This window comes from Arvicanthis niloticus, chromosome 16 (genome assembly GCF_011762505.2).
Source record: "Arvicanthis niloticus isolate mArvNil1 chromosome 16, mArvNil1.pat.X, whole genome shotgun sequence".
NCBI lineage: Eukaryota > Metazoa > Chordata > Mammalia > Rodentia > Muridae > Arvicanthis > Arvicanthis niloticus.
In genome coordinates this window covers 27287434-27309511 of record NC_047673.1, presented here as the reverse complement: position 1 = coordinate 27309511, position 22078 = coordinate 27287434, and the positions used below count along the sequence as shown (strand labels likewise).

The 22078-nt window shown below is 48.8% G+C and overlaps 1 protein-coding gene across 2 annotated transcripts in view; it reads right to left on the bottom strand.

Annotated features, from left to right (window-relative positions):
- Prag1 (PEAK1 related, kinase-activating pseudokinase 1) overlaps positions 1–18807 on the bottom strand; it is a 55047-nt gene extending 36240 nt beyond the window's left edge. Inside the window, exons 1-3 of one of the 2 annotated variants that reach the window (XM_034519828.2) lie at positions 18582–18807; positions 13662–14078; positions 9287–11088 (exon numbers count right to left, since the gene is read on the bottom strand). In XM_034519828.2, the coding sequence (XP_034375719.1) occupies positions 9287–11088; positions 13662–13952 (2093 nt within the window). In that variant the 5' untranslated portion in view covers positions 13953–14078; positions 18582–18807. Of the gene's footprint in view, positions 1–9286; positions 11089–13661; positions 14079–14374; positions 14499–18581 lie in introns of those variants that run through there. The other variant, XM_076914031.1, reaches the window with a different exon arrangement.
- Positions 18808–22078: the final 3271 nt, after the last annotated feature.

The window sequence follows — 22078 nt, the reverse complement described above, 5'->3', positions numbered from 1 at the left end:
AATGTTACACCCACAGAAATGACCGAGGACAAAGCATTCCAATACACGGGAACATTGTTTACCTAAGCCATAACACCAAGTAAGCGTGACACATCGGCACATAGCTGCCCTGTTCTATCAACTCGTATAGATGTGCCCTTTGCCCCACCGAGTATTTTTACATAAAAGATGATCTATCTTATTACCGGTATGTATTAGAAAAATCACCATATTTGTTTATCTAGTTCCCATTCATAGTATACATAAAAGATGATCTATCTTATTACCGGTATGTATTAGAAAAATCACCGTATTTGTTTATCTAGTTCCCATTCATAGTATTTCATTTCCACATCGAGACTAACCCTCCACAGGATTCTGACACACTTCCCATACATGTTCCCTTGCCCTCCAGTTATGGATGCAGAAAGCCAACAATGTGAGGGATGAACATACACTGCTTAACACATTTAAAGACTGGAAAAATAAAGTTAAGGAGTATAAAGAGAAGAATTGCCTTAAGAGATAGGTAGTAACTTAGTGATAAATGTCATTTACTCCAGCAGGGCTCCAAAAAGATTAGTATTCATAGATCATCCTAGTCACTCACTGAGCAAAAGCAAAATATTTTGGCATTCCAATCTGAAGTCAAAGATTACATTTTTCTACTAACACTCAATTTAGAACTCTAGGCTAGACAGAGAACAGACCCCATCCCCCAAATAAAGGAATTATTGAATTCCTAAGATAATGTAGAGTGGTTATCAAGTACCAGCCTTTTTGCATCTTAGATGGTCAATTTTAGGTTTAATGATAATTTCACAAATAGCTATCACAGTTTTCAGAACTTCCATTTCTGCACACCCTGAAGACATTGCTAATCAATTGCAGCAAACTAGGCCAGGTTCTCACATAAAGTGCTAGGGAAATATTCTAACTGATCTGAACTGGCATAGAAGAACCTGCCCTCCTGATAGAGGGCACTGGGCCACAAAAGCTTACTTCTGCTTTGACCTACACATTTTAGTTAGGAATTATTTTAAATGATGACTGGTTTTAAAATTCTAGACTCTCCTTCACTTCAAGTTTATGTTACTTACTGTCATGTCTACTGATGTCAACAATTCTTGTATTTTATTCCCATTAATCCTGACTGCCAATGTGGAGCTCCTACAATTGGGCAGGGTCCATCCTGATGGGTTTCCTACAACTTAGGAGCAAACTGTGACACCCTATCTTGGTTTGAGACTTTAAAAAAAAAAAAGTTTTAAAACAGCCAGGCAGTGGTGGCACATAACTTTAATCTAAGCACTCAGGAGGTTGGAGGCAGGTGGATCTCTGTGAGTATGAGGCCAGCCTGGTCTACACAGCTAGATCCAGGACAGTCAGGGCTACACAAAGAACCCCTACCTTAAAAACAAAACAAAAACACTTAGATACATGGGTATGAAATGGCTGAAAGCCGAACTGCTGGAAGTCAAGGAGTCATTTGCCAGTGACAGGAACAGTGACCTGCCAAAGAACAATGTCTGAGTGAAAAGAGAAAGCTACTGGGCTAAGGAGGTGGGTCACTAGGTAAGGATTGCTGACCAAGAATGAAAACCTGGCTTAGAATCCCAGCATCCACCTTTCCCCACCCTACCCCACCCCATCCCCAAAACCCAAAGAAACAAACCCTAGACATTGCGGCACAGGCCTGTGTCGCCAGTGCTTGGGCAAAACAGGTAGAATGGCGTATGTGGGGCAGAGAGGCTGGATGGCCTCGGGTTCAGTGAGAGAGCCTTTCTAAAAAAAAAAACTGAGGTAGAGAAGTGGCTAAGGTAGACCTCGGCCTCTGGCCTCTACATGCGGCCTCACAGAGCTAAGTACGTGCACACATACATGCACACATGCATTCACTACACAAACACACAGTAAAGGAATAAAACATAAACAAAGGGGAAAGATCATTTTGTAAGAACAGCCTCCAATGTGGAGGTTTTTCTTGTCACCCAGTCACTGTATATAAAAAGTCTTCCTGCTGAGAAAGCGCACTGAAAAAGTCACCCAGCGCACTGGCCATGAGCTCGCTGAAGTAGGGAATTTTACAAAGTTGCATGGGGACAGCATGCCCATGTTTAACATGAAACATGTCTTAGGATCTGTCCAAAGCCACCAGAAGCAAATGCTGAATGGATTTCAACACAGAGACTGAAGATGCTGACCATCAGAGGTGTAGTTACTGCCTGCACAGAGGATAGCAAGGACCGTCTGCAGCTCATCTATCAACCATGAAAGAACAAATTAGAGCAAATCAAATCAACAATTCCCACAACACGCCTTGGGGCACTAACAGAGAACGGCCTCCAAGTTCGCTGCTTCCATCCATGCTCCAGAAGCAGTCAGGCCATCCCAGTAACCAAGTCCCTTTGGCTACTAGATACAGACAGAGGACTGTCATCTAACTTCAGACTGTGTTTCCAGATGTCTCTCGCAAAGTATGAAAAAGTTATACTCAGAGAAGCAACATCACCCTAGAATTCTTATAATTTCCTGCTGGAGGAGGGGTGGGGAATTCTAGATGATTGTTATCTAAAAGGAGTATTCCTATGGTTAGAGAGGATTGGCTCCACACACCTGCTCAGTTTAAAACAAAACAAAATAGCTAAGTAGCACAGTAAGTAGCAAAGGCCACTTGCAAGACTGAAACTCGAAAGCACTGGAGAGTAATGAATCCGAGAAGGAATGCATTGTGCCCCACCGTGTTTGCCCACCTTGAAGCATGGACAATTATTAACCCCAGCTTATTCAACTCAAGGTTACGGTAACGTTCCACTGAGCAGGACAGCCAGGGAGTTACAATAGGTGTCCAGTGAGAAGCCAGATAGAAACTTATTTAATCCTTAGTGTGCTACAGCCTTCTTAAGAACTAAACATTCTGGCTGGGCAGTGGTGGCACACTCCTTTAATCCCAGCACTTGGCAGAGGCAGAGGCAGAGGCAGAGGCAGAGGCAGAGGCAGAGGCAGAGGCAGAGGCAGAGGCAGAGGCAGAGGCAGAGGCAGAGGCAGAGGCAGAGGCAGAGGCAGAGGCAGAGGCAGAGGCAGAGGCAGAGGCAGAGGCAGAGGCAGAGGCAGAGGCAGAGGCAGAGGCAGAGGCAGAGGCAGAGGCAGAGGCAGAGGCAGAGGCAGAGGCAGAGGCAGAGGCAGAGGCAGAGGCAGAGGCAGAGGAGAGGCAGAGAGGCAGAGAGGCAGAGAGGCAGAGGAGAGGCAGAGGAGAGGCAGAGAGGCAGAGGAGAGGCAGAGAGGCAGAGGAGAGGCAGAGAGGCAGAGGAGAGGCAGAGAGGCAGAGGAGAGGCAGAGAGGCAGAGGAGGGGCAGAGAGGCAGAGGAGGGGCAGAGGGGCAGAGGGGCAGAGGGGCAGAGGGGCAGAGGGGCAGAGGGGCAGAGGGGCAGAGGGGCAGAGGGGCAGAGGGGCAGAGGGGCAGAGGGGCAGAGGCAGGTGGATCTCTGAGTTTGAGGCCAGCCTGGTCTACAGATCGAGTTTCAGGACAGCCATGGCTACACAAAGAAACTCTGTCTCAAAAATAAAAAAACAACCAAACAAAGGAACAAATAAATATTCTGTTCTGGAAAGATGATTCAGCCTGTAAGGGCATCTGCATGTCCTGGGTTCAATGCTCAGAACCCAAACGAAGGTGGAACTGACTCCACAAAGCTATTCTTTGTACACACAGCATGGCACGTGCGCCCACACACGTCATCACGGCAATAATTTTTGAATGTTTATTTTAACTTATGTGCACATGTTTGTGCCTGAGTGTACTATATGCATGGTGCTCAGAAGCACGCCTGCTCACTGAGTCCACACTGCACACCTGCTCACTGAGTCCACACTGCACACCTGCCCACTGAGTCCACACTGCACACCTGCTCACTGAGTCCACACTGCACACCTGCTCACTGAGTCCACACTGCACACCTGCTAAGTCCACACTGCACGCCTGCTCACTGAGTCCACACTGCACACCTGCTCACTGAGTCCACACTGCACACCTGCCCACTGAGTCCACACTGCACACCTGCTCACTGAGTCCACACTGCACACCTGCTCACTGAGTCCACACTGCACACCTGCTCACTGAGTCCACACTGCACACCTGCTCACTGAGTCCACACTGCACGCCTGCTAAGTCCACACTGCACACCTGCTAAGTCCACACTGCACACCTGCTCACTGAGTTCACACTGCACGCCTGCTCACTGAGTCCACACTGCACACCTGCTAAGTCCACACTGCACACCTGCTCACTGAGTTCACACTGCACACCTGCCCACTGAGTCCACACTGCACGCCTGCTCACTGAGTCCACACTGCACACCTGCTCACTGAGTCCACACTGCACACCTGCTCACTGAGTTCACACTGCACACCTGCTAAGTCCACACTGCACACCTGCTCACCGAATTCACACAGATGGAATCCTTAGAACCCAAGGTGGGAAAAAAGCCTATTGCCGGGCTTTTAGCATCTTGCACACAGCCTAATGTAAAATGTAGGTCATTAGTAGGTGTCCAGTGATTCAAAGAATCTCTGACTCCTAGGAGTAGTCAAGGGCACATGCTCAAAACTGCATAGAAGTTCTTTAAAGGTTGTATTACACATGGGGGAGGGGGGAGGAGAGAGAGAAGGAGGGGGGAGAGAGAGGGAGAGAGAGAGAAAGAGAGAGAGAGAGAGAGAGAGAGAGAGAGAGAGAGAGAGAGAGAGAGGTATTTGGGTGAAGATATCCATCAAGTCAGCAATTGTTAAAACATAGGATTAAAAGACAGGAATTAATTTTAATACTTTCTGTCTATAGCTTATGAGATTCCCCATTCCCAGATTCTGTCTACAAGCTCCTGGGAAGAGGCCAATGCTAGCTTGCCTATGGTGTAGCAGAGTATAAACTTCACTATTTACACATGGGCCTTGTTGCATTTGTTGCGCTCTGTGTGGAGGGTGTGCAGTTTCTCCCACGGACTATGCCCAGCATGCGTTCTCCCTAAACCAACTCCACCTCTCATTTACACAAGGCCAGAGAAGCTGCACACAGATAGAGAAGAGCCTCCATATATGGTGCTTCCTAACACAAAGTGACTTCAAAGTGCCACCCAGACAGGTCCATGAAGTCTTGAGACTTCCTATGCCCTGGTGTTAATCCCTATGATTCACTACACTATGGACTGGGCTGATATAAAGTGTTAGAAACTTTAATCAGATTGGATATGGATACTGAAGATAAATGGCCATCTCAGTCACTCTCCTCCTGTCCTTGGGGTCATGCTGTGTGACCATGTTTAGGAAGGAGACCACACAATGAAGACATGTCAGTTCCTCCCGTTAGCAAAGTGGCTGCCTTTGTGCATAGAAAAGAACTCTACTGTTGACATTGTCCCTCCAACACAGGAGGGAACTGAAGAAGGAAGCCTCATTTCTGGTTACTCCAAAGAAGGAAAGAACAATGTACCATGTAGTGGGTTAAATTGAAAATTGGTGGCGTCATAACAAAAATATTTCCCACTTTCATGGAGAAACTTTTTCTTAGATTATTAATCTTACCTGGACCCAGACCACACAGAAACATAAGCCCACCTGTTTTCTGATTCCACCATCAAGCTCACCTCTGAGCCTGGACCTATCATTCTAATTCGGGGTATCTTCAAGAACTGCTTGTCTGTTGCTCTAACGAGACAACTGCCTGTCTACTGCCCTTGTCGCTCAAAATTGATAAGTCATGTCAAACTAGATTTGTATCTGCCCAGACACAAAAGACACAAAGCAACTGGATTCCTGGGCATGTTAATTGTTTTCCCAGGTGCTGCTACTCTCCTTTAGCTGCCTCCTGAAGGTGAAGTGTGTGTACACACCACGCATGCACGGACACACACACACATGCACGCACAGCCCACACTTCTTGCCTGCAGTATTTGGTTTCCTAGCCAACAACCAGCAGTACTTGTCAACCCTTATCTTCTAATCCTGCCCTGAACAAGGTGACCCAGAAAACAGGTAAGGTCCATCATCCTAAGCTGTGTGAGTTTGTGGATGCAGGCAGTTGCCTTGGCAGCAGCGAATAAGAACGAGTCCAAATCCAGCCTCACCATCCCATGAGGAGGAGACACAAGGAAGGCGTTTAAATAAACTCGGAGAGCCCGTTTTTCGAGACATTGCAGCAAGTGGTTAAATAAGAGAGACAGGCTACTCATTGACCACTCAGTATAGGACATTACAAACCCAAGCCTCTCCTCTCAGGGAAGGGGTCAGAAAGCAGGTGAATCCATTTCTGTTTCTCCACACTATGTAAGTAGAACGTAACGAGGTCGTGCATGAAGCAACCTTTGCCTAGGTGCTATGCATACATAACACACAGGACAAAGCTGATCGTTAGAAGAAGTCTGGCCCCCAAGCATGGAAATCAGATTACTCTTCCATATTGCCTGAAGATGCTCTACAATTTCCATCTTGGAAAACTGATATCATCTTCCATAATTACCGATGTGTCCCATGATTGGTGGGACTCAGCCCTGACTCAGCTGGGGCTGTGGGGGGCCCCTAACATTCTCAATCTGCCTAAAACTTGACTTCTGAGATCAGGGTACTTCAGGGTTCTTTGCAGTCTCTTCCTTAAGAAGAATTCCACATGGACTGAGTTCCTGAATTCAAAGCCAGTTTATGGGCCCAAGCCTGCCCTCTGCCTACTCACAGGGGACATGTAAATATTCAAAAGACAATGCCAGCAACATGGGGAAACTGAGGCTGTTTCCCCAAGTGAACTAGCTTCTCTTATTCTTGAATGCCATGGTTTTGAGGTTCTTTTTGCTTATTTGTTTGTTCTTGAAGAAATGGAACCCATAATCTCTGAGATTCCCACCTTACTTGAGCTACATATAACCCAAAGGTTTTGTCATAGTGTACTGGACCAAGGGTTTCTGGATTCATCCTAGATGCTAACTAAAACTCTTCCTGAGTCATGTTGCTATGGTTACCAAGATCTCACCAGGAGTCCCAGGAATGACTTGTAAGTGAGACATTTTAGTTACTCTTCTAAGACTTCGATGGTATTCCCAGGACTGAATCCTACAAGATAGGGGTACAACTGTCACACTTAATACCCCACAATACCTTCTGCCTGGATATTAACTAATCTCCTCAGTGAGTTCTGGTCATTTATTTCTATAATGGGGTTGGAGCTTCATCCACTTCTGTGAGGAAAGGACCTGATTGCCAAGCCTCAGCACTTACAGGAACTAAGAGGGTAGGAGACAACTGACCCCTGCAAGTTGCCCTCTGACCACACCACCTGTGCAGGCGGGCATGGGCACCCAGGCATAAATAAACATAAACACTCATTTTGAAAGATAGAATTAGGCAAGTATAAGCATCCCATTTAAGAGACTCAAGGAGACCACATGTGGCTCACTCAACCCATAAATACGAGAGAACACAGAAGCTTGGCTTTGTGAAGTTGACTCTGGTCCTCCAGCAGCACCTAGGACTGAGTCACACAGACACAAAACAACTGCAGGGTTTTACTCTCATACCCTGCTCTGTTCTGTGTGCACTGGCAGGTTAGGGGCTGCACTACACATTCTGGCTAAGTTGCCAGGGACAGCTTTAACCTCATGTAGATTTCTTCAGCAATCAGTCCGTTTTGTCATTTGGCCAATAGCTGGTGATTCACCTCTCCTGGGACTATTCTAAGAATAAAATGAGCTATTATGTCTAACACCTGAAAAATCCATCTCCCCCCATCCCCTATGGTACCTTAGAATGTGAACTCAGTTGCTGAATCATTCATTCCTTCAGGGAATTAAAACTGTAGCCCGGGAATCAGACAGAGTCTACGATCACCAAGGCTCTGGAAGGTGTCACTACTGCGTGGTGGGTGGCCAATGGAACAGCCGAACAGAGCAGTGGTCACAAGAACAAGGCCCTGTTAGATCACATCACAGCCTCGCTATGCCACCTTGATGTTCAAAGCCAGGTGTCACAGCGGCTTCTCTCTGTGGTCAATTCCCTTGGTTCTGACAGCGACCCAGAGGTTGCCGTTCAAACAGAACACCAGCAGCAACAAGACTAGAGAGACGGTTTGGAAAGCCTGGCTTTTTGTCACAGCGGGTCACTCCTCTCTCAATCAAGATTAATTTTCCTTTCACCAAAAGGGGGGAAAAATTCCCCAGAATCTACATTGTATTCACAGTTCAATAGCTTAGAGAAGACATCTATTTTCCTGGAGCCTTTGAAAGGCGTACGAAACAGCTGTGAGCTTTAGCATGCAGACAGCAAGCGGTCCTCTTGCTCCCTTGAAAAACCCACATCAGAGGTGTTTAACCATGTGCAAAGCTTCGTTTAAGGCCAAACGGCAGTAATAGTGTACATGCTTGGTTTTAACCTACCTAATTCCTGTAGCGTGACCCCCTTTAGCCTTCTAGTCTATGTTGCAACAGATGAAGTTTCAGAGTTTTTCCCAAAACACCACAAGAGATACTTAGAGATCTGGAGAATGGGCCGATTAGAAGAATGTAGCAAGCCGGGCAGTGGTGGTGCTCGCCTTTAATCCCAGCACTTGGGAGGCAGAGGCAGGCGGATTTCTGAGTTCGAGGCCAGCCTGGTCTACAGAGTGAGTTCCAGGACAGCCAGGGCTATACAGAGACACCCTGTCTCAAACAAAAACAGAAAAGAAGGAGGAAGAGGAGGAGGAGGAGGAGGAGGAGGAGGAGAAGGAGGAGGAGGAGGAGGAGGTAGCAAAAGGAGCAACCATCTGCTAGGGTTGTTTTGTTTGCTTTTGTGATGCCGGGAAGCCAGGGATCCAACCTCAGGCTAAGCATGTGCTCTGTCACTGAACTTGTGTCAACCCCAGCTTTTTCTTTTCTTTTTTCTTTTCTTTCTTTTTTTTTTTTAAATAGTGCTAGAGACCAACCATGTTGGCATACATCTGCTAGGCAAGTGCTCTGCCACCCTGGTGCTTCTTTGCTTTTTAAGATTCATTTCAAATAGCCAGTCCACACACACTGCTTTCAGGATTGTTTGCAGAGCACACACACACACACACACACACACACACCAAACTGAGAGTTCCTGCTTTCTCAAGGCCGAGCTGGGCCTCTGGGAAATTTACATAATGCACAATGGCCTTTGGGGCAGACACTGGTGCTTGGCAGGCAGCACTCCAGGATGGGCCCGAGGCTTTCCTGAGAGGCAACGAAAGCAAAGGTTTCTGGGAAAGGCCCTACAGACTGGTGTTTTTTCTTATGACGCTTTCCACATCAGGATCAGCCCTGGCGGTACTCACCTTGATTTTGGAGGTGGGGGAGGGGGCGAGAATGCCTCCAATCTGCCTCTGTCCTTTGGGAACTCAAACGCAAAGGAAGCTGATTTGCTCATCCCAGAGTTAGTTTTGCTGTTCTGCCCAGAAGAGCCATCAATGGGATGGAGCCGGTGCCACGTAGAGGAGTTTGAATGGTCTGCGGTACCATTTTCCAACTCTCTCCCCCAACTTTGACTCAACAACTCCTGCCCCACCTCCTCCTCCTCCTCTATCCGGCACTGGCGGCTCCAAGCACCAGTCTGGTATCTTGGTCGCCTCTGGTCCAGGACTGAAGAGGAGGTGGCTGGTGGGGGACACTTGGCAGGGTCGCCAGCGGCAACACCATTGGTCTGGCAGGAAGAAGTTAGGTTAGTAGGGACTCTAGATGAAAGCTGGGGTCCCACGCTGCCACTACCGGTGTTCCCGTCGCTGTGGTCAGTGAGAGGCGGGGCTGCAGGGGACACTGGGGACCCTCCGGGGCTGCTTTTGGACAGCTTGGGGGGAATGGCAGGCTTCTCTTTGGACGTGTTTTCAGTCACATTATGTGGATGGCTCTCCCTTGAGCTTAGCCCCTGCACAACCAAAGGCTCCTCTTCGCTAGCTTGTAAGTCCTGGTTCAAAGGCCCACGTGGCCACTGCACACCCACGGCAGAGTCAGGGCTACTCAGATAAATAGTCCTGTGGTCCTCTTCTGGGTGAGCAGCGATGACAGTGATGGTGGCTGCCACCTGAGGAGCAGCAGGGTTTGGGCCTTCCCTATCCTGGCTCCAGCCCGAGGGTGTCTTCTGAGTCCAGGTATCACCTGTCCATACTTGGCCCTGGCTATGACCAGCTGCGACCTGCTCTTTTTTGGGCTCAGGCCTCGCAGGCACCGGACCTGCCTTCTTCCTCTTGGCACTTTCGGCGTAGATGGGTTCAGGCTGCGCAGCCTCCCTAGGAAGGGCTGAGGGCTGGAGTTCCGCAGCTTGACCCACACATTTGCCAGAGGTGATTAAGTGGCAACTGGAGTTCTGCTGCTTCCCCGAGGCTGGCTCCTTCACAAGAGAGCAGTAGTCATTCTCAAGGTGGGGAGCGAAGGGGCTGCTGGCGCCGCTTCGGCTGCTGCCACAGGACAGACCATCTGAAGAGCTGGCAGCCTCTGAGTTAAGGGATGGCTTCTTGGGGCCCAGGCGGGGCGGGTTCGCTGTGGTTCCCTGGCCACAACACTCTCTGGGGAAGTTCAGACCCTGCTTTTCCTCTTCTGTCGGTCTTGTACATGTTCCCTGCTCCCAGCATATGGGTGAGCCGTCCCCTCCACGTCTGCCAGAGCCCTCAGTGCTGTGCACAGCATCTTTGGATTCTGGACAACAGTCCAGAATGGAGCAGTATTCTCCACCTTCGCTGTCTCCTGAGGGTGAGCACCTTTGGTCACTGTCATCCTCTGAGGGCAGGGACTCCCGCAGGGGCTGTGGAGAAGTGCAGGGCCTGGGGCCCTTGGGGCAGCTGGATGTCATCCCTGCAAAGGCTGCTAGCTTCTGGCGAAAACTCTCCTGAGCCGAGGGCAGCTCTTCCCTCCCAGCCTTCTCTTCCTGGAAACTCACTGGTTGAAAGGCAGTGTTCCTATCCACTCGGGCCTCCAGGTTGTGCAGTCCGACCATGGTATAGGCTGGGGGACAACGAGAGTTGGCATCTGCGCAGGCAAGAGGGCCTGCAGGCTTCTGCATTCCTCGGAAGCTGCCTAGGTAAACTATTGGCCCATCTTCCTGTTTCGGGAGCAGGAGCTTGCCTGGGGTTCGTCTCCAGTTGACCTACACAGTCCCGGGGTAAAAAAAAAAAAAAAAAAAAAAAACCCACATATTACACAACAAAGTATGAGGCAAGTGATAACACTGAGACAGGTGACAGTGTGCATCCCAGTACTCAGGTCTATCCCAGTGGGTGGGCGAGCAATGCCATGCCTCCCCAGAGCTATGATCATGACTAGGCACACAGGGAGCATCTGGATTTCTAGATGCTGAGGTATGCCTCCCACCCAGGGATGCTATTGCTTTTAGCTCATGTCTGTTATGTAACAAAAATCAGCACCAAACCCAGAAAAAGGGAAGACGCATAAGCGCTGGGTGAAACAATTCCGCTGGATCAAAAATGGTTTTAAATTTTGTTTAATGCTTCCTTGTACCGACTGGTCACTGGATAATCTAGCTACAGCACATTCCTGAAGAAACAAGCCATAAGAATTTTTTTTTGTCTTTTCTTCTTTTAAAACAATTATTTTATTATTGTATGTTTGCTGCATGCATCTCTGAGTGCTACATGTGTGTGCCTGGTACCCAAGGAGGACAGAAGAGGGCATCAGATTTCCTGCAATTGGAGTCACCGTCTGTTGGGAGCACATATGTGGGTGTAGCCGTCTCTCTAGCCACCCCCCCCACACACACACACCTTGTATGATTTTTTTAAAGCACTTCCATATGAGTCGGTGCAGGCCAGGGGACAAAGGGATGGTTTCTGAGCTGGGTCCAGGCTCCCTGGCTCTTTGCTAGGCTCTCCTTTGAGCCTTGCTACACAGCTGCCCTTTCTTTCAGTTTAAGGCAATTAACTCAGCTCCCACCTGCTTAAGTGACTGGAGCAGTAGGGCAATAAGGCAAACATGTGAGCTCGTCATGTCTGTCAATCATCCCCGTCAGCAGAGTTACTTTCCCCACTGTCCTCTCCTTACCCACTCCCATTTGTACAGATAGCCTCATTGCAGGGCTTCTGTGGGGCTCTTTACCCCCAGGGGACATTGAGTACAAAGAGTCACTGGCTTATATAGGTGAAAGTTGAAGGTGTCGAGACCAGCTGAGTGAATGGGTGTCAACAGCTGGTGGGGGAGGGGGGGACTCTAAAAAGGACAGGGAGTTTGCTGCCTCCCCAGGAAATGCCTCTCTTCACATAAACCTCTCTGGAATTAAAACTGACCTTTGTTTTCTCATGCACTCACACACCCTTCCTGGCCCCATGTATCACACACAGTGGCTGAGGAAATCCAGGACACTAGAAGAGGTCATTGTGGAACAAGGGTTCTTAGAATGTCTCAGGCATATAGCCTCAGAGACACGTCCACAGACAGCAGCCTCCAGCAGCCCTGGCCCACACACCCTGTCCATAATTATACCTTTCTAAGGGTTTCTTTTGGAAGAAGAGGAAAGGTCGAAGCTTTATGGGTATGTTTCTGTGGTCTTAGATAAAGCTGGCAAAACGTTCACGTCAAAACTGGAAATATGGGGGCTGGGGAGATGGCTCAGTGGGCAAAATGCTTGCTACGCTGGCACTAATCCTGGGTATAGGTCCACAGAACTCTCCATAAGAGGCTGGGTGTGATGTTACAAACCTGTAACCCTGGGGATGGGGGAATGGGCAGAGACAGGCAGATGCTGAGGGTTCACCGGCCAGCCAGTCTAGCTGAGTTTCTCACAACTAAAATACAGGAGACTTAGCCGTTAAAAGTACTTGTTCTTCCAGAGGACCTAGGTTTGATGGTTTTAAGCATCCTTCTGGAATTCCAGTTCGGGGGTTGGGGGGGTGGGGGTGGCGGGATCTGAAACCTCCTTCTGGCTTTTGCACACAGTCTACCCATATGCAAGCAAACTATTCATACGCACACAACAGAAATACATCTTTAAAAGTAAAGAAACAAATGAATAGAGAGCAAGTGAGGAAGAGAACCTGGCAGAGCTCTGGCACACACACAGGTACATGCAAACACACACCCCACACACATGTGCACACACATACACAGACAAACTTAGAAGAAAAGCTACAAGTGTTAACGTCAGCTGAGTGACAAATCATTATTATGAGGAACTGCTGCTAACATTTTAGATGTGACTGAGCATTGTGACTATATATTTTTAAGGCTTTTTCTTTTAAATTGATGTGATTATTATCTTTATTATGTGTGAGGAAGGGAAGTGGGTGCAGGGAGCGATGAAAATACTGGTCATGAGTCAATGGTGCAGAAGCTCAAGTAGAAGGATACTGGGTGGATGTCAGTCACTGTACAATGGCTGTTGCTTCTGTGAATATCTAAAGTTACAGCCGATAGTTTAAAGCTTCTGTTTGTCTTTTGTTTTTGCGTTCCCTTTTATAAGTCCCCAAATCACGGGGAAATCCTGATGTATCTGAACTAATACATATTAGCCTAAAGGAAGACATAGAAAGGCAGATGGGAATAGCCAAACAGCAGCTGACAGCCAGTAGCAACCTCAGGGCAAGCAAGTAGGCAACTGTCCTGCAGGAATTCTTGCTCCAACAGCCCTCTGTGGCCGTCAGCCAGCCAACCATGTGTTTGAATAGGAACAGCCCCTGTAAAAATACCAGCTGGGTTAGTCAGTCTCACCTTCGGGACTTCAGCGCTCAGGCTGGCCTCAGTCCACAAGTCGGAGGTCTCAGAACTCATCATGGTGGGTTTTACAGCAATGGTGGGCTTTGAGTAGGCCAAGCCATTCACGCCTTCATCTTCTAGGCGGCAATTCTCAGGCCTGGCAGGCAGGCGAGCTCCAGCGGGTAGGCTGCTGGCTCTAGCCTTGGGACGGCCAGCTGTTAGCTGATGGTCGCTCCGCAAGCAGAAGCAGTTCTTGCAAGATCCAGGTTTCCAGATGTGCTCCACAAAGTCACTGCACGCAGACATTTTTGGGCTCTCGGGGTTCAGTCAAACGGTCTGGAGCACTGTGAGCCGATGAGATGCGAGTTCATCTTGAGCCCGGCTCTCTGATGAGATCTTGCAGGAGGCAGAGATGAGTTCCAGATCAACTCCCTGGAAGGCAGATCATTGTCTGATTAGGAATGATTAGGAGATGTGTGTATTCGAAATAAACCCACTATGAAAATGGAGACAAGGAAGAAGGAAATAAAGAAGGAAAAGTGGCCAAAGGGAATAGCCCTTTGATTCTGGGCCCTGTGCTCAGCTGTCAGAAGCTCTTTGATATCTTTGATGTTCCTTAGGCAGCTCTATCAGAAACTTGACAAACAATCATTGCCCCCTTTCTCAAATAGAGACCACAAAAGACATCCCAGGGCCTTAGAAAAGTGCTCAATAGACAAAATGCTTACCATGCAACTGTGAGGATCTGGGTTCAGATCTCCAGCCTCCCACTGAAAGGCTGAGCGTGATGGTACACATCTGTAATTCCAGTACTGGGAGATGGAAACAGGAAGATCTCAAAGGTCTCGATAGCAAGCCACTCTAGGCAATCAGTGGGCCACAGATTTGGTAAGTGATTCTGTCTCACAATAATAAGTATACAACCATAGATGGATATACTCAATGTCAATGTCTGGTCTCCACACATGCAAGTTTGGGCATGCGCGTGTACACACACACACACACACACACACACACACACCATTTCAGTGCCCCCAAACATGGTGTTTTAGATTTGAGGAGAATTTAGATTTTAGAGGAGCTAAATCTGGACCTAGTTTCTACATTCTTTCAGAACCTGAGGTGTCCAAAGCCCGGGCCACTGCCCAAGAACTACAATATATATAAATAGATATAAAATATATTTAATATATATAAATAGATATAAAATCGAGGGTTTATAGGTAAAAACATGCAAGTTTTGAACAAAAACTAAAGAGGAACAGAAGCAGGCAGGGACTCTAAAATGGAAACTGTTATCCATGCTTCTGATACATTGTTGAAAAGTGGGAGAGATGTGTTGCTGGCTTACCCCACCGGGGCACCTTGTTAGGATGCTTGGCCTCACGGGAATTCTGCCTCCTCCCCTTGCTTAATCTACACTATTCAATTCTGTGCTGAGGTAAACAAAGCTGGGTGCCACATGCCAAGTTGGAAACAGAAGACAGAAAGGCCTGACTCCACAGTCCTGGTCTAAGAGAGACTGGGCAGAATATGAGAGAAGAGGTTATCCAAAAGTGTTTCCTGTCGTACCCCTGGGGACAGGTAGTCACTTTGTCGAAACAGCTCACTGCTTCTAAAAATAAATAGAAAAGTCCCATTTGCTCCCATAGACCTTGGTAAATTTACTCCTCAACAAGAGCAAAGGGCTATGGCATTACCCAAATAATCCATATGACAGCCATGAATGCCATTCTACAGGTGCAGATGTTACAGCAAAGAGAAAGACCTGGCCATCTACATCAAGTTCGATGCTTTCTGAAGAAGATAAACCAGTTGGCTGGACCACCCCACCTCACTTTCACCTAGTTCAGGATCCTAAGTAGTAAGCCAGTGTCTGCTTACTACTCACTTCTCCTTTCTCTTTACTGAGGATGCTTTGGCATCCTTTAGGCGAGTGCTCTAGGAAGAAAACCTTGAGGAGATTGTGAGATAAACAGATTCTACATGAACTGGGAACTTGAACTGGGAAAGCACTGCCCTTGGGGGCTGTACTCCACCCTGTCTGGTGAGAATTTGCCCGAGGTTAATTCTCTCTAAGCAATCAACAGGACTAACCAGATAGAAGCACCAGGAGCTCCAAAGCTCCGAAGGTCATTCCAGACTTCTTGTGGGAAGCACTCCATTTCTCTTCTCCCCCACTCACAGACGAGGTACTTATCCTGTGGGTACAGGAGCCAAGTGTACCCCTGCTCCAGCCAGTTAATGAGAAAACAGCTTCCATGTTAAACTAAATGAACACACACAGTCTGAAATCTGAATGTTTCAGATTTCAGTACAGTCAGTATAGGGTCTTTTCTTTAAGGATGCTGGCTGGATTCTTCCCCCAGTACACCCAAATAGCCCATTCCTTCTCTGCCAGATCTTCCAAAAGAGGTCACAGGCTTTCAACAAGCAGAGGAATCACGACCAGGTTCTATCTCTCTCCTATAGTCACCAGTCTCAGAGAACTAAATACTTGCTGCTAAGAGATGCAAGGGCAGGGGTGGGGGTGGGGGGAAGGAACTGTTTTTGTTTTAGTCTTCAGAGAAGTTGAGTTTGACATTCTAAGGACTCTGGTTTGTGTGTGAAGCCGGACTAGATCTACCAGATCACAGCGAAGCCACGTTCAGGCCCATGTCTACTGTAAGCAAGGTTCCAGTGCTCCTCAGTGGGCTTTGGGGAGAGAGCATGGATGGGAGCTCTGTGGGTCAGCTTCCTGGGAAGCTAGCTCTGCTCTGTCAGGCTGGGGGGAGCTGTGGAGGTTGGCATCCAACCACTTCCTCAGTGTCTGCTGCCCCACAGTCACACAGATCCAGTTTGGGGTGGCCGCATCTCACTTCCTCTTTAGCAGGCGACCCAGAACACCCAGACACCCCATTTTCTAAAGCTCCTTCCTCCCCTCCTTTTTTGTAGCCATCAGCCTCTGACAACCTAGAGAGGTCAGTAGGCTCTTGATTGTTGTACTGTCCTGCCAGAAGCCACCTTGAGGCCACTCACTCAATTTTGAGCACTCTTTTTGCTCTCTTCCACAACTCTGACATTATCTGCAGGCTGACTACAATATGGACCACACAACTGCCCAGGAACACAAAGGAGTTTTTAGGGGAAGTCGCTGAATAAGAGTAACAAAGGAAACTCTGGGCTGTGTCCTGTTAAAACTGGCTCCTTAGTCTCTGCAAACAGACATTCCCATCTTGTTTTTGGAGCGAATAAGCAGCACTTCTAGGCCTGGAATTGTCTCCTGTTTGCTTTCAGGAAAAAAAGATGGTGAGGCACGCAAACGACACTCAAGGCAGGAGAAGAGAGCCCTGGGTAGTGCCAGCTCTGCACAGCCTGGGAATGGCACCTTCCTAGGTCACATGCCTACCTCAGAGGGTAGGTAGGCCCCCAGAATTATGCAAATTCTCCCATTTCTCAGTGGGAGGCTGCAGTGTAAGAGCAGGAAAAAGATTTCAGCATTCTTTGTGATCCCGAGTCATGATAAAATAGCTTTGCCTCTGCAAACTTCTGCGCTATGATTTACAAGGCTGAGCTGTCAGATACACTCCCACCCCATCTCAAAAAGAATCTGAAGAATCAAGGTGGCCAGATCCTAAGTATCTGGGCTCCAAATATCCCTCACATTTGCACCCAAATTTGCTCATGCCTTGCTCGATAGAATTCCAGAAATTTTCCATCTAAATAATCTTGTTTCTTATATTTTACAAAATAAATAAATAAATAATGCAAACCCCCCAAAAGGTATAATATATATGAAAAGTATATAGATTAATGCATTATATTCCATTGGCCAGAGTGGTCTAGGGAGAAAGCAGGAAGTGACTACCCTAACACTCCATCTCACCCCAGCCCTGGCACTGAGGGTATATTATGATATTTACATATCTTTTTATTTTCTCTCTTCTGAGCAATCTTAACTCAGCAGGAGGAGTGTGGATTTGATGCCTGCACAGTCTGAACCAATAAGGGGAAAAAAAGTTCTGAGGGACACCCCCCCTCCCCACCAAAGCCAACTTGTTTTCCCTGGGGCTTCCTGTCAAATCTCCTCAGGTGGTGCGGTAAAGGAGAGCTGAGAACGGTGATCAGTTAAACCTTCCACAACCTGAGTCTGGACTGAATCCATTGCAAAACTCCTCACCTTTGGGCTCTACAATCAGCTCTGCAAAACCATGGTTGAGCTTTACCTGGGAGAACAGACAGACTGAGCGAGCGCTGTGGGCTGAGAATGCTCAACCGCCTCCATTCCCATTCCCAGGACTCACAAGTGGAGATTCTATTTTCCAAGTGTAAGCGTGCTCGCGTGTGCATGTGGGTGCGTGTGGGTGTGTGCGCCCGGCTGCAGAGGGGACATCACAAGCAAAGATTAAGAGCTAGCTCCAGGTATGGAACGATCAGCAAGGTTGATCAAACAGATATCACTTTCTTTCGGAGATTAGCTCCAGGCTAAAGGTGACTTCCCTGGACCCCCAAGTCGTCACCTCCGGGTCTGGCCGGAGCAGCTCGAACGGCCTCTACCCCTCTGCTGCTTTGACAATACTCATGGCAGAAAGCAGTTCCCAACACACAAAACAGAGCAGCCAGACCAGCAAGACCAGTAAAACCATTACAGCAGACGATCACCCTCCCCGGAACTCCAAGGAAAAGTTTCCCGGTTTCAAAGAGAGCGTTTCTGGAATGAATTGAAAATACCCCCTCCGACTCCCTAGCTTTCCCGTCTCGGCGCCTCCACCGAAGGCACAACCCGGAGCACGAGGTCCGGACTCTCCACGCGCTCCGATCGGTCGCCTGTCACCCCGGGGGACGCCAGTAGGGGCTGGCCCGCCGGGCCACCACAGCGACTCTGCGAAAGCCCCTGGGCCGCCACGTTCGTCAGACAAAAAGCGGCGGGATCTGGAGAGAGAGTGGTGGGCTCACCTGGGGACTGCGGTTCCACAGTCTCGCCGTCGGTGGCTCAGCAGTCCGCTGCCCAGCCGGGCGCCTCGGAGCATTGTCTGTAGCGTGTCTGCGCGCAGTGCTTGCCCAGCCGCGGGCGGCTGACTTCTGCCTGGGGCCCGCGGCCGGGTGGCAGCTGCGATCGCGGCTCCGCCCCCTCCGCCTCGGGTGACGCCGCCCGCCCAGCTCCCGCCTCACCCCCGCAGTCCTCGTCGCTGCCCCGCGTTTCCACCGGGCCTGCGCGTCCCGCCACTCTGCTCGTCCCCAGCCCAGGAGGGCGGGCGATCGCCCTTGCCCAGGTCCCTAGGAACTCCGCACCGCGCCCCGCCCCCTCGCTCGCCACCGAGAGGCTCCGCCCCTAGCCCGAGCCTTGGCGCCCCTAGACCTGGAGCTGAGCCCCCCCCCTCCCCAGAGCGTCCGCAGCTCAATCTCTGCTCAGCGCAGTTCTGCTAGGAAGATCTATGGTGCTCCCAGCCTTCTTTAACCACGATGCATAGATAGGTGTGTCGGAGTAGATGCATTCTCATCCCTCCACCCAGCCGCCCCTGAGAGACCCTGGTAGGGAGGAGGGAAAAGGACGGAAAAAGGAAAGAGAGGGGGTCCGGAGTACGATAATAAGATCAAGGGCGGTGGGCTGTGAAGGGGGAATGGGCGCCTTCACCGCCGCTTACTGTTATTCTAGGAGAACCATGAGCCAGCTGGAGCAGGGTTGGCAATACTGAGAGATTTCAGGTCCTGCTCTGCTCCTCATGTCCAGGCCTCTGCCAAATGGATCAGCACATCTCTTTGAACTTCAGTGTTTTAACAGAGGAATGCAAGTGTTGGCCTGGAGGACTGGCCTTCAATCATGCTGGGGCACCCAGGTCCTCCACCTGTGTTTACACGGTTTCCAGTGCGTGAGTCACTGGCTGAGATACAAGGAGTTCGAGATATTGTTCCTCGGGCGAAAAAATCATTTAACTCCCAGGAGGAGGACCAGCCAGTCGCCTCCCTTCCTCCAGCTGCCTGAGTAGGACAGCCGTGCACCTTGCCCTGGGTGTTGCCTAAGAACCCAGGCACTGAAGTTACTTCTCAGTGTCAAGCCTGGGTGAAAATGGAATCCTCTCCCGCACACCCCCCCCCCCCCCAACACATCTGGTTGCTTCTCTCTGTCCCCCTGCTTTACGAAGGCAACACGATGTAACTCCTACTTGGAGTTACATTCTTAATCAGGATGATTCCACTGAGAGAAGGGAGGTACCACCCCAGACCCCCCCATGCCCTCTTTGTCTTTAAGTGCTGTTAACACTGGCAGGGCTATATAGAAAATGAAAGAGGGAGAAGACATGTTTTGGATACGTATAGCTTCTATGTAAGGAGTGCAAAGAGACCAACCATAAGGAGAATTTACTCATCATTCAAAGTCCCTCATTACACATATGAATATGGATAGGCTGATAGGAAGGCGTAGATGAATGGGAGTAGCGCAAACATTCTTGACGAACCTACTTGTGCCGGCAACGTCACAGGGTGCGGTTAGCACATTTGACACAGCATAAAACAGGCCCGGAAGGGTCCTATTCTTTGCCAGGGCTTGTCAGGTGAAAAGCGGTAGTATTGAGATGAGAACCAAGAGTTGCCTGATTCCACCCAGAATCCACCCAGTTGCCCTACCAACCAATCACTTCAACAAATAGATAAGGAAAACTCTGGAGGACGGCACCAGCTGCAGTAAGCTCTCCTGAGGGGCCCAGCCCACTTACGAAGACACCAGAGGGGAAGGTGCCAACAAGCAGGCAGGTACAAAATGGTCTATAGTGGACAGACGCAATCCTGACTCAGGAGGGGGCTTGCAGTTTAGTGACACTGGGCCCTCTCTCGTGGGGGGTTTTGAAACATTCATGGCTCTCAGGATTCAGGCTCCCCACATCTTTCAGTCCTCTCTAAGGGGCATAGACACTTCCCAGGATAAATAAAGGCCATGCCAAGCACACAGGAGTCACTTCCACACTTTTTACTCTCTTTACCTAATTTATCCTTAATGCACAAACAACCTAAAGTATATAATTAAAAAAAGCCAAGTTTACAACACACTGAGACAGCGAGACCGCTGTTGTTCTATAGCATGACACAGCAAGTGAAGGGTTAATTTGGAATATCTACTCAATAAATGGCTCCCAAATGGTTTTCTGGGCTCATAGGAGATAAAAATATACAATACTGCTGCTGCTGACCCATAACGTAGCTTCTTTTTTCTTTTATGCCAGCAACGTGGCGGCAAAGAGGGCTTCAGCCTGCCTAATGCAAAACAAATCTTCAAAAGTGACTAAGATGTACATGAAATACCACCCACTTGCACAGGGCTCCTCCTGCAGCTGGTAGGCGTGTTATATTCTCAGTGAAGCTGGTAAGCTCATGCATGTGGTGGACATTCCGCTTAGACTTGCACCCTGCACCCTGCCTGCAATGCAGTGTTGCAATTTGCATCTGCCCAGCACTTTGCATCTGGTTGGTGACTTACTGGTTGGTTTTCATGGTATTTTTTTTTTACTCAGGGATGGATCTCTTTGATACAGATCAGACCTTTCATAACAGCAATTCTCTTGGGTGTTTTAGTGCTTGGGCATCTTTTTGTACAAGAGAGCAGTTAAATTTTAGGAGATTGAGAGACAAGATTGAGACGTGGTGCTCTGGGGTGAGGCAGAGTAGTTTATAGCTGAAGAGCCAAAGGGACAGAATCAGGAAGTGTGTGCCATTAGATTACCCTAAGAAAACTCGAGCAGGGATATTTGAGAGGGTTCAGAGGGCATGAAGACTGGGCTAAAGACTCCTCACGCATGGTCCTTCTCCATCAGGAGGAAACAGAAATGCCTCTCACCTTAATGTCAGAAAGGTGTTCAATTTCAATCCATGAATATTTATTTAGTTGCTTCTCCTTAGGAGGCAGTGGATGAGATTTTATAGGGAAAACAGTAAAGAGACAAATAGAAGCCCTGGAAGGGAATGGAAGTGAGTCAGGTTGGTACAGAGAGAGAAAGAGAGAGAGAGAAAGAGAGAGAGAGAGAGAGAGACAGACAGAGAGAGAGAGAGAGAGAGAGAGAGAGAGAGACAGAGAGACAGAGAGACAGAGAGACAGAGAGAGACAGAGAGAGACAGAGAGAGACAGAGAGAGACAGAGAGAGAGAGAGAGAAGCAGCCCTTTCATGGAGGAAGGGGCCTTTGCACAATGAGAAAGGTTGCTATTTTGGGACAATGGGGACTTTCCAGACTGAAGGAATGGTATCTACAAAGGAATGGATATGGGAGTGGCCCAAGGTTTCAATGGCAGTCTGGCAGGAGCACGATGACAGGAGACATAGCACAACAGTAAGGTAACACTGGATGGAAAGAACTGGTTTGTAGGTGAGCCAGTAAGAAAGCACAGAGATTTCTGAGCAGCAGGATGATGTCATCTAAGGTGGTTTCTCTTCAGGGTTCCTTGGATCTTGTTTTCCAGATGG